Below are 12724 nucleotides of genomic sequence, written 5' to 3' on the forward strand. Positions count from 1 at the left end.
CGGGAGCTACCACGTCCCATAGTAAGACGTCGAGCAGAATATTATGAAAGAGAACTTTGGGTTTTTTGCAAAACCCCAGTTCTCTGGATAATATGGGCAAAATGGCTCACCAGACAAGCCTTCTTGCTTGGGTGAGTGAAAAGAGGTGCTTATCTTGAATGAGATGGTGCCGTCTGCATGAGGTATTTAAGGTAGGTGCCACTACCTGACGCAGATGGACACGTTTACCAGCCAATCAGGATTGGCGTAATGACATTAGTACTGCAGAGGCATGCATCCCATAGTGAGACATCTCGCTCATATTACTCAGAGAACCAGGGTTATGCAAATAACTCAGTTTTAGACAGCAATTATTTTAGTTTTGTATTATAAGTTGGATTCAAATTGTTGACCAGTGGTAGACTGACCAACATGTCCAATCACAAAACCAAGGTGTTAACATGTCTTTAAAAAAATCCCAAAGCCCAAATCTTTAGAAAATGTTAATTTCTTATTTCCATAGATAATTTCACTTTGTATAAATGCCCAAGTTCCAGCGAGGGCACAAAAAACAGATGCTGTTTGTGAGCCAGCTTATTGTCAATATTATATCTTCCTAATAAACACAATCAGTGCTTAACAATGTTAGTGAATAACGCTTCCACAGTGAACCCACAGGTTAACCTTTTACTCAGTACTTGTTTACGCTGCTGGTCTTGTATTTCCCTGAATACACCAATTGCTTTCACATGTGGGCTTAATTTGTTTTGCTGATGCGCTTGTTTGTTGGGTAAAATCATTTCATGTGCTGTGTAACTGCTGCTTGAACATGTTGTAAAATTGCTACTCGTGATGCTTGTTTCTCTTGCAGGGTTTTATCAGATGCACATACTATTTGTTAACTTTTGGCCTGTGTACAATATGGCAGGCTATCACATTACCAATTCATATGGTACCTAAGGAAATTAAGTAATACGATGAACAACTATTGCATAGTGCCTAAGCTAAAGTTCACCTTGTAATTAGCAATATTAGCATGTAATTCTAAACAAAAAAGAGAAAAAAAAGCTTTCATTTTTTAAAAAAATCTTGTACATGGAATATTGCCAGAATTTTTAATAATATTTTTTTATATTAATTCAGCACATTTCTGGAACAATACAGAAAACATGATCCTCAGTGTAATCAGCGGTAATGCCTTTTATACAGGATTCACACTATAGACCCCTTGTTCAGAAAGTGTGCCTGTGCTGCAGAGTCAGAGGCATGTGGCGTGTAACACAACACGGTCTCTGTCTAGTGTGGCGCAACAGCTTTGCTCCTCATTTCAACTTTACACAGGACAACTAGGTGGAATGAAGGTGCAACAGTCCCTTCTTGAAAAAGAGGTTGTAGTCATAAACTGGCTTTTATCTCTCCACGTTGCGGTATTTCCTCTTTGGCTTTATGTTAGTGCTGTCAGACGATTAAAAAAATTAATCTAATTAATTACAGGATTTCTAATTAATTAATCTAATTAATCGCATTTTAATCTCATATCTGCTGACGGCCCCCAAATAAAGAGTTTGAATTCTAGAACACTTGCAGTATAGTGAATGACTAATCAAATAAGAAAAGAGCATATGAAATACACATTTCTTTTATTGCTGACATCTGAAAAGGGCATCTTGCCCAAAATATATACCAAGCTTCATAAAGCAAATTACACTTTCAGTGTTTTTTATAAATAAATAAAATTAAAAAAAATGTCTAGCAAACCTATAAAACGGGTGCATTATTCAAAAATGCAGTGCAAATAAAGTTAATAAAACAATAAATAACACTAGGCACTTAACCAGGTGCTCAATAAAATAAACAACAGCAAAACAAGGATAACATACCTTGAAATGTTTAACATCAAGAACGTGAAGTCAAGAGGCATTACTTGTTAGGAGGACATGACACTGTTTCTAGATAAAAAAAAATAAAAAAAAAATCATGTGGGGCATAACAAACCCAGAAACCCACTACAGAAAGTAGGGCCACAATTACAGGTCCTCAAATCAACCTTCCCTCTTTGCTTAAGTTACAGAATCTAAGTCTCCTTGAGCCAGTTGCTCAGACAAACAAGCTTGTTTACATTGTCTGAGTGTAAGGCTGCTCTCTTCTTTTGTATGATGTTACCTGCAAGAGAAAAGAGTCTCTCGCATGGCACAGAGGTCGCAGGAGTAGCCAGGTATTTGCGAGCAATAGAAGACAGCTGTCCATAGGCACTAGTGTGAGCTGCCCACCACTCCAGTGGACACTCACGCATTCCAATGCAAGGCTCAGCTTTGTAACGGGCTAGCAGCCTCGGCTCCTCCTTGTCCGAGTCAGAGTCTGAAGAACATAGCAGGAGCAGGCTCTTCTTGGCTGCTGGCTCGTCCTCTGTGGGTTGAGCAGGAGCAGGTCCTGCTTCTGCTAGCATCTCTCCAAGCCAGGTCCACACCTTAAAAGATGGAAAGTTAGCTTTTGCTTGACACTTTTTAAACTTCCAAAACACTGAACGTCTCAGTCACCCACATACCTCGTCTCTCTCATCCTTGGGTATGCTCTTCAAGTCCTTGAATCGCGGGTCAAGGGCAGTTGCCATCTTCAGCCATCTGTTGTTGATGTTGGCCTTGCGTGTGTCTAAGTCCTTCAAAAAGGTGGTCTTGAACTTCATCATGTAGCCTTGATCCTCATCAGTGGGCTCCATAACACGTTTAAGATGGCAGAGTGCGGGGAGCACCACAGAGCATGACACATAAGACTCCCCTCCCAGGAGCTCCGTCACATACCTGCAGTAGAACAAATACAGGGCAATAATGAACTCATATCCATTAGTGGTATTGTGGGTGTGTGTGCATGTGTATGTGTGAGCTAAAGTGTGAGTAAAAGGTGTATGGGAGGGAGGGGGATATGAGTGTATGAAAAGTGCAGAGAGAGGTGAGGTCTGTTTGTGTATTTGTGTGTAAATGAGTAGAGAGTATGAGAAGGATGGGAGATATGAGGTTTGTGAGTGAAGATAGAGAAAGATGTAGGAAGGAGCAGAAGAGAAAATTAAAGGAGAGAGAAGAATTGTGTGCAAGAGTGAGAAAGAGAGAGAGTTGTATGACACAGAGGCAGAGCTGAGTGTATAACAGGTGGAAGAGAGAATGAGAGGTGAGGTGTGCGAAAGGATGTGTATATGTGAGAGAGAGCGACAAAAAGGGACATACCTGCAGGGTTCAAGAACATCCTCCAGCTTCTGTAGTTTGACACACTCTAGGTTGGTCAGTGTGGCCAGGTTGTGCTTCTGTTGAGCCAAAGTGGTGTTCACAGCCTCCTGGTTCCGTAGGTACCGTGAGACCATTAAGAGGGTTGAATTCCATCTTATAATAAAATGAAACAAAAACTGCATTAGTCCCACAAGGGGCTTTAGCTTTTGAGAAACACATTGTACAATAGTTAAAGCACACACACACACACACATTGTTACTGTTGTTATTGGTATTTTTATTGTTTACGTTATTTATATTTTTTATAGATGTTACTGTTATTTTTATTTTTTCAGCCCCTTTGAGACAATGTTTGTTGCAATATTGGGTTTTACAAAAATTAAAGTGATCGATTTATTGACACACACACACACTTTAGGAGCAAAAAACTATAGATAGTAGTGGACAGTCTCACCTTGTGGATACGTCTTGAATCAATGGCTCTCTGGCTTGTCCGAGGGCTGCCTGCTGCTGGTGCAGTTCTTCTGTGCTGGCAGGGCTGTGCTTGAAGTGTCCGACTATTTTGCGGCACTTTGCCAGGGCGGTGTCAAAGCTGCTGTCCTCAAGGCAAATTGTAATGGTTCTTTGGAGCATATGAGCTGCACATGGAATATGCTCGTAAGGCATCCGGCGTGCTGCCGCGACCATGGTTCTTGCGCTATCAGTCCCGATGGTTGACACTTTGCTTTCTATTTTCCAGTCCTTTATCACAGCTTCAAACTGCTCGGCACACGCATCTGCATAATGGCGGGTCGTTGTTTTGCACACAGTTAATGCAAAAGATTTAAGCTTCCACTCACTATCGATTAGATGTGCTGTGACCCCCAAATAATTATGGTTGCTCACCGACGTCCAGTGATCTCCTGTTAAGGACACATGGTTGCTTGAACCTGCCAACAGTTCTTCTTTTGCTTTCCTTTCATCACTATACAACTGATGGATTTTTTTCATTACCGTACCTCTCGAAGGTAACCTGAATGTTGCATCCGACGACGCTATCTGAAACGCCTCATTTAGCCCCTCATCTTCCACGATTGAAATTGGCCTGCAATCACCTGCTATCCACTTAGCGATCGAGTTTGTCAGTTTATCTGTGGTGCCTTTGCTTAGTCGTTTACCATAGTCTGTAAGTTTGGGTTGGCGAAGAGCGCTAGAAGTACTAGCAGTCGCAACGTTAGCGCTGGAACCTGCCCAAACATGTTTAGCGTTTAAATGATAAGTCAGGCTAGAGCAGCTTCGATGAAAAGCAAATTCTTTTCTACATAAGCTACAAATAACCGTGTTTTTGTTGACTGTCCCATCTGCGTTCTTCTTGTAAATAAACTTGCCGTTCAATGGCCCCAGCAAAGATTGGCTCGCATCACCTGCACTCTTCTCCATTTCTCTGTGCTCACCTCAGCCCGCTCTGTTTGTTGTATGGACTAGCCTCTACTAACGGCGCATGAAGTGACGTAACCAGTCGCATGTTCGGGGGTCAAAGTGGCCAACTCTAAAATGTTCGAATTGCATAATTAATCGTGCGTTAAAATTTATAACGCGTTATTTTACGCTCTAATTAATTGATCTAATTAACGCGTTAAAATGACAGCCCTACTTTATGTATCTATGTATCAACTATGTGTGAAACGGCAGTATAATGTATTTTGATGTGCTTTCTTTCTTTTTCTTTTCTTTTTTTTGGGGGGGGGGGGGGGGGGGGTGGTGAGGAGACTTTGCAAAACATGTATTGGAAATATATTATATTAGACTCCTCCATCTTTTGGCTTTTAATTTTCTCTCTAGTTTCAAGGTCACCTTAGATATCACACGACTTGTGCTTTTGTGCTGTTTACAGTCTGATTGAATTTCACTTAGGGTTTTAGCATCATCTATTAATGATTCCACTAACAGAAGGTAGAGGCAAACTTTGAAACTGCGTCTTGAAGAAGCTGCAAATGAAAGTTATTATACTCAAATGGCCTGGAAACTGCTGTATCACAATAACCCTAATCCCAAAACAAACCCAGAGTCTTCTGCCTTGTTTCCACTCCCTCCAATCTTGAACTTGTTTGGAGAACATTGTCTTCTTTTGTAACTCCCTGCCAACCTTATTTGAACTGAGTCCAGTGCTGCCCTCTGCCACCTGCACGAGTTTTCAGACCACAAAAAGAAGCGCAGGGTGCACAATGTCTTTGTCTTTTTGTCCATCCTTTTCTCCGGAGTCAGAGAGATTTGCAAACAGCAGAACTGTGAGAGGCCTGGAGGAGGGAGGGGAGATGAGGGGGTGTAAAGATGCCAGTGGCTGGGATCGGCAGCTCATCCCCAGCTTGGATACCAGAACCGCAGTGTGGCGTGCCGGTGCACATTTTAAAATATGACAGTCTGCTCCTTGCTAGAATTTGTTTGTTCCTTTTTTCACCCCCTCTCCTTCCTCGTACTTCTGTCAGTTCTTTGTCTGTTTTTATCTTTCTTTCTTGTGGCTCTTACATCACCTGACTGGAGTTTTTCTCGTCAATGCAGCAGCAAGCAGATGAGTCAGGCTGGGCTGGCTTTCTTCTACAGCCATCCTGCTTTCACTCTCCTCTCTCTCTCTGCAGTCATAGCCAGCATACTGCATCGCCCAGAGGGGAGGCAAACTAGGGAAAAAATCTGTCACCCCAACCCTTTCTTTTTGTCACTTCTTCAGAGTACGAAAACTAACCCATCTTGTCAGAAAAGGGGAAATGTTAAGTCAAACATCATTCAGTCCACAATCAGTCACAGAGATGTTTCTGGGATCTGCTGCTTTATTGAATGTAGCTCAGAGTTTGTAGTTGAATTGAGTGTGTCTCTAGTGCTATGTAGAAATGAGAGAATATGGCTCAATGGATCATCACCTTCAGTTCAAAAAGTGTGATTGTGTGTGTATATACGTGTGTTTGTGCGGTAGCACAGCCAGACAGTGCAAGCAGACAAGTGTCTCTGCTGACTGCAGATGAGATGGAGTGTTTACTGACACAGGGAGCATCAGCTAAACGTGCTCCTCCACATCTCCTATCTTCGTTGCACTTAGTTTGAGGATTTTTAGCTGAACCGTACCAGGTTTGCCTTTAATGGCTGGACACAGGGGTACATCATTTACTGTCAAAGTACTTCGGGGAAAAGTTTGGTTTTCCATTGAAAATATATCAGTTCAGGATATACTTTAGCTGAGACTTATTACGGTTTTGCTTCTTGGTATTTGCTGTAAGGAGGAAGTCTTGTAAGCTACAGTTACAAAGCAGCTACACAAATGAGCATAAATTCTAATTCGTAGAATGTGGGAGCTTTTCTAAAAGTGTAAAACTTTGATTAAGGGACCATGCAAAGGGGCAAAGAGGCCAAATAATTGCTGCCTGAATTGCTGGTGCATTAGCTGCACAAGCTGCCAAATAATAGACTTTGATGAAAAAAATTTGTCAGTGTATAAGTTTATTTTGTCAGTTTATTTTTCTGACATTCCTTTTAAAAATTAATTTCAATTACAAATTAAATGGTTAATTTTCTATTAACTTGTTTTTCAAGAATACAAATTTAAAGAACTAAGCCGATCAATTCTTACAGATCTGAATTGCTTTACAACATCACAAACTGGGGCTTAAAAAAACCCCTGTCATTCAGTTTGATCATCTTCTGATAGCCACCATCTATCACTAACATGTTTCCATGGAAACCATAGGTGGCTCCATCTTCATGATTTTGTTTGAGTCCTCCATCAGTCAGTTTATCTTTCTTCTCATGTGTCCATCCAGTTTGTTGATCAATAATAGTGGAGAGGTGCCATCAAAACAAGCCTATTTGAGTTATGTTACCATAGAAACAGATGCTGACCAGCTTTTAAGTCTTCGCATCCTTGTACAATAATGATAGATGGTGAAAAACACAACGCCAGTCACCACCTGCCAATCACGAGCTCTCTGATTACACAACCACAAAGGTGAGATTATCTCCATGATTCTTTTCCAGCTCGTTTCTACTCATCTGTGCCAAATGTCACAGGAGACGCAGAGAGATGTTTATTTCTGATAGAAAGAAGATAAATGTCTCCCTAGGATAAACATGTTACTTCTGTATTGTTTATCTGTTTCCTGCATTCATGGCAATCATCCATCTGTGTAGCCTTCTGCATTTAGGCCTGTGTGTACATGAAGCGTTAAGATAAAATCATAAGCTTTCAAGGTTTTTCATTCAAATTAAAGAAAGGAAAACTTCTACAGAGGGGATTTCAGAACTGTTCCTTAAAGTAGCCTCTTAACGTTTATGATGCCATTTCTCTAAACATCAGATGATCAGTTAGACCAAGATATTGGACAGCACCGTTACTGTCACACTTTCTGAAGCTTCTTTGATAAGAGCATTTTGTCACCCTCTAAGCCATAATTTCCATCAAGACAGAAATGTATCACAGACGGATGGTGATGATTCCTATTAGATTAAATGAAATGTTCTCTCAGCAATGATTGGCTAGATTCCATGCAAGGGAATACAACTAACCTCAGATCCTCTCTTTTGTTGAGTTAACCTTAATTTTTGAAATCGTCTTTACTCTCATGACTCATATAACAGCTACTCTCTCAAAATGTGTGTGAATTTTCTGCTTCAAAGCTGGAACTCTGTCAGACTGTTATATGGATTTAATATTATGTTTTCTGTCTCCATAGGGAAATGAGTTAAGAAAGATTCTTCTCACACGCTACTTTGGAAATCAAAAGCTGCTTTCCAAGTCAGAGCTTGGGAGTGGAAACAGCTCATCTGGCAGCTTTGTCAAGCCGTCATCTGGAGGTACTGAGAACCTCAATAAACTCAGTAGACACTGCAATACCTGCTCACTGCAGGGGAAGCAAAAGTAGTTAACATGACAGCAGTCTGCTTCCAAGTAGACATGTTGTTTGGAAATCGCTGGCAGATTTTTAATCCTAAAACACCGCATATCGTAGAAATGCACATACAGAGCCATGCAAATGTTTGGGCGTCCTTCTTCCAAATATCATACTCTTTGAATAGATAACCAAACAAAAATGTTATGACTTTACAAAAAGCTGTTAAATTAAAGTTGATATACATCTTTGCTATTCTGAATAAGATGGCTTTTGTAATTTTGAAATGACAAAATTACAAGGCCCCGAAGAAAAAATTAAGGTTGCATCCTGCATCTTCAGCCCTTTGTAATATCGTCCTTTGACAAGAATTAGAGTTCATAAGCATATTTTGTTACAGTGGAGTGTTTCTCAGTTCTTGCATGGGAGTTTTTCTTACTAATCCCTGCAAAAGGCTTTTGGTCTTGCAAAGACAGTTTTTTTTTTTTTCTTTTTTTGTCTATCCAGAGAGTTTTTATTTCACCACAGAGAAACCCTTAGCATGGTCCATAATGATGTAGAATGTATATTGTCATGTTCACAGTGTAAAGTTTGTCTACATAATTTACTTGAATCCACTATTTCATCTAGTTGTTCCCCAAGCCTGCAACATGAGCCTAATACATGATCAGTCCACCTCCGTGCCTAACAGTTAGAGGTGGCATTCTCATAAAATGCTGAATCCTTTTCTCACTAGTGCCAAAATGTTCTGATTTAATTTCATCAGCCCACAAAAGTTGTTTTCTAAATGTATGTTATTTTATGTTTTTATACAAACCTCTGATGTTGAATGCTGAGTTAAGGATGTAGGGAATGTTTTCCTCTGGCTTTTCATTCATATATGTGAAGATGTGACTGCAGAGAAAAGTCCTCCACAACTCTAGTTTTCTAAATCATACTGGACGTTTTGTATATGTCTGTTAGCCATAGCCCAAACAAGCTAATTAAGATATGAAAGCTTAAGTTTGTAGGGTGCCCAAACTTTTGCTTGGTGCTCCTAAGGCTGCACAGCATAAATATAATATCTAATCTTGCTACAGTCTGTTTTGGTGTGATTGTTTAGAATCCTTATATCTTATCTGTCATTGAGGTTCTGCCGTGCTGGACTCTGACAAGTCAGGCACCAGCATGATGGAGATCCAGTGTCTCCTGGACAATGTTGGGGCATCAGAGCTGGTAATCGACCTCATCGTCAACACCAAGAATGACCGGGTGTTTGAAGAGAGCATCCTGTTGGGAATTGCCCTTCTGCAAGGTGGAAACACACAGATACAGGTGGGCTCCACAGACGATCAAATGAATTTTTTTTTCTCTCTCATGCTTTTGAAGTTTTTCCTCATCATCCACTGTGCCGTCCCACCAGAATTCATTCTACAGCCAACTGTACAAACAGAAGAAGTCTGAGAAGTTCTTCAAGGTTTTCTATGACCGCATGCGTTTGGCCCAACAAGAGATTCGAGCCACTGTGTCCGTCAACATGTTCGAACTCAGCTGCAGAAAAAGGGATGATGATGGGGATATGAGTGGCACCAAGTTTAAGAAAGGTGAAGATGAGTAATGATGCATTCAAACCCTTCTGTACTTTATTTTATTATGAACTAACCGACTGTGAATGCCACAGACAGCAAATGTTTTACAGAAAAAATGTCAAACGCCGCTAAGAGTAAAATTAAGTAAATTTAACTGAATCAAGTCTGTAAAAACATCAGAGGCGCTAAGATAAGTAACATTTTGAGTCATTATAGCTGGAGTTAGTAAAACGTCACAAAAGTAATGTGAGGACCTGAAGTTCGGCTTAACCTCAAGTTTAAAATCCAGAGTGATCTTTGTTGCTGTGCTGACAGACTGTTGTTCCCAGTTCCTGCAGTCACATGTCAGAAGCCATGTGACGACCCACATCACAAGCTTATCAAAAGCCTATTGTATCAAGATTGGGTGGTTTCATGCTACACACCCGCACTGAGTGGTGGCCCACTCGTCAAAGTAGTTTGTCTGAATGTCATTTAGTAATCTTTTATTCTTTGCCACTGACCAATACTTTCAAAATAATATATTTTTGCCTATGTTAGGTTAACCTGATCACCTCTATCTGAAGACTCATTTGTTCCTAAATGTAATTGGTTGGGCCAATAATTAAATGTTGAATAATCTTCTGTATGCTGCTTTCTAGGGAAAGACTCAGGGCTTCACATGCGAGAGGACATGCGAGGGCAGCTAAAGGAGGCTTCCTCAGTGACTTCTAAGGCCTTCTGTGCCTTTAGAAAGGAGCTGGACCCTGACCTCGAAGGCCTCAGCCAGTCCAGTGAGATAACTGGGGCAGAGGAGGTCTTAGAGGAAACTCAGATGAGCCCAGCAATCACCATCATGAAACCAATCCTACGATACCTACAGCTGCTTTGTGAAAACCACAATTTAGGCCTGCAGGTACTGGAACTCTTAAAGAGCTATCTGAAGCCAAGTACTGTTGCAATGGCTAATTGGCTGCTGATTAACCTTTTTTTTTTTTTTTTTATTTATTTTGGCCTGACTCCAGAACTTTCTGCGCAATCAGAACAACAAGACTAATTACAATCTGGTGTGTGAGACTCTTCAGTTCCTGGACTGCATTTGTGGAAGCACAACTGGAGGCCTTGGGCTGTTAGGACTTTATATAAATGAGAGTAATGTGGATCTGGTGCGCCAAACCCTGGAGACCATCACAGAGTACTGCCAGGGACCCTGCCATGAAAACCAGGTAGGGAAGTGATGGGTTAGTTGAGTTAGAACAAGGTAATACCCCATATCAGAAGACTTATTTTGGTCCTTTTTGCCAGAACTTGTATAGTAATATTAACAGAACAACTTGTTGTTGCCTTGCTGAAATAAGCAAGGCCTTGCCTTGCTGAGATGCCATCTAGCAGCACATGTAGCTAAGAAATCTGTGCACATCGTTCAGCATTAGTTAATGCCTTTACAAATGTGCACATCACCCATGCCATAAGTATTAATGTACCACCATAGTTGCCTGTGTTTGAATTGTGTGCTGAAAATAAGCCTCTCCATTGTTTCCCTGGCGGATACTGTTTTTCAGGATTTCCCAAAAGAATTGTAAAAGTTTATCCTGATCTCCTCAGTTTAACTCATATGAGGTCATACACAGAGAAGGTGTCTGAGTTTTCTTGATCTTGTTTGTATTTGATTTGTTTTTTGTTTTTTTGGGGGTTTTTTTTGTTTTGTTTTTGGTAGAGATTAAACTTGTACTTGTGAATGCAGCAATACAAATATATAAGTATTTTGAGCCAACAGTAGGGTTAGGTTTTATTTTTATCAATTATAAAATGCCTCTTGTTTGTTTCTTTTTCAGGCTTTTGTTGCCTTTACTTTGTTGTCCATTACATTTTACACTTTATTCTGTCAAATATTGATGTGAGTCATTTTACACAGCTTCCAAATTTCCTTGTAAATAGAATTATACAGCATTTAGTAAAGGCATCTTTTGCACCAATTTTAATTATGCAAAGCAAGTGTACACTAATAACAATCAATAGTTTAATACAATCGTTCACAGGTTTGCCATTTCCACTTTGAATCTACTGTGCTTGTATCTTGTGCTCACCACTAACTGCTGTGTATCCTTCTTGGTCTTTCAGACTTGTATAGCCAAGCATGAGTCAAATGGCATTGACATTATCATTGCCCTGATTGTCAACCCCATCAACCCCCTGGGGAAGCATCGACTGGACCTGGTGCTGGAGCTTAAGGTGAGCAGCAGGTGTCTCTGAGATCTGTGAGAGGTCTCTCGCTATGACTCAGCCATCATTGTTGCAGTACTTAGAATTTGCTGTGTACTGTTCATCATCTGTAGCACTTTGGACTCGGAATAAGAGAGCTTGATTCAATTTTATGCCTATCTTTGAATTTACATTTAATAATGGAGCCATTTATTCACCCTCTTGTTTGAAGAGGTTTTCACTTCGTAGCACATGAACCAAATTACAACATGTTTCAATTGAGTAGTTGATTCCTGTATCACTTAGGTCTGTAGTTTATTGATCAAAATGTAGACGTTTACGGGTGGAGCTGTTTTTCTTTTGTAGAACAATGCTTCCAAGCTCCTGTTGGCTATCATGGAAAGCCGCCATGACAGTGAGAATGCAGAGAAGATTCTCGACAAGATGAGACCCACTGAGCTGGTCAGTGTGTGTGTTTCTATGTATTAACACAGATTAAACTCTAGATACTGTCAGTTCATATCTGACTTGTTTGCTTTAGGTGGATGTAATGAAGGAAGCCTACACCCAGGGTCTGGAGAGTGAAGAAAATGAAGACAGCAGTGGAGACCTAATCAAACCTAGAGATGTTGGACACAACATTTACATCTTGGCTCACCAGGTTAAGAAAAAAGCCTGAGCTTGCATTTGTCTGTGACTCAGACAGTAGTAGATTTCCTCTGTCTGACCCTCCTCTGACCTCTGGGCCATTCACTGCAGGAGTATTAAATGATGGAAGACTGCTCCTCTGTGAATGAGCCGCTCTGACAGTTTTCTAAAATTAGTTTTCGTGATGTGACATGACTTTATGTAAGTTGGAAAGGGCAGGCCAAGTCTAGCGTGTTTTCACTTCTGCCTCTTTGCAGCAGAGTGTCAGACAGGGTAT

The 12724-nt window shown here is 40.6% G+C and overlaps 2 protein-coding genes across 3 annotated transcripts in view; one reads left to right on the forward strand and one right to left on the reverse strand.

Moving 5' to 3' along the window:
- The window catches only part of itpr2 (inositol 1,4,5-trisphosphate receptor, type 2), a 70972-nt gene that overhangs the window by 32989 nt on the left and 25259 nt on the right, over positions 1-12724 (forward strand). Inside the window, exons 38-45 of the mRNA XM_041996252.1 lie at positions 7895-8015; positions 9180-9364; positions 9453-9633; positions 10260-10513; positions 10623-10823; positions 11719-11829; positions 12166-12261; positions 12341-12460. Of these exons, the coding sequence (XP_041852186.1) occupies positions 7895-8015; positions 9180-9364; positions 9453-9633; positions 10260-10513; positions 10623-10823; positions 11719-11829; positions 12166-12261; positions 12341-12460 (1269 nt within the window). The remainder of the gene's footprint in view (positions 1-7894; positions 8016-9179; positions 9365-9452; positions 9634-10259; positions 10514-10622; positions 10824-11718; positions 11830-12165; positions 12262-12340; positions 12461-12724) is intronic.
- On the reverse strand, positions 1603-4822 carry LOC121647095 (E3 SUMO-protein ligase ZBED1-like). Of its 2 annotated transcripts, XM_041996254.1 has the most exons (5): positions 4083-4822; positions 3652-3973; positions 3198-3350; positions 2525-2777; positions 1603-2446 (listed from the first exon to the last, which is right to left on the reverse strand). In XM_041996254.1, exons 2-5 carry the CDS (start codon positions 3882-3884, stop codon positions 2054-2056), a joined length of 1032 nt encoding a protein of 343 aa, XP_041852188.1. In that variant the 5' UTR covers positions 3885-3973; positions 4083-4822; the 3' UTR covers positions 1603-2053. The 2 variants fall into 2 exon arrangements, with proteins under 2 accessions (XP_041852188.1, XP_041852187.1); XM_041996253.1 differs by having other exon boundaries at positions 3652-4822.

The sequence above is a fragment of the Melanotaenia boesemani genome, chromosome 10 (genome assembly GCF_017639745.1).
Source record: "Melanotaenia boesemani isolate fMelBoe1 chromosome 10, fMelBoe1.pri, whole genome shotgun sequence".
Lineage (NCBI taxonomy): Eukaryota > Metazoa > Chordata > Actinopteri > Atheriniformes > Melanotaeniidae > Melanotaenia > Melanotaenia boesemani.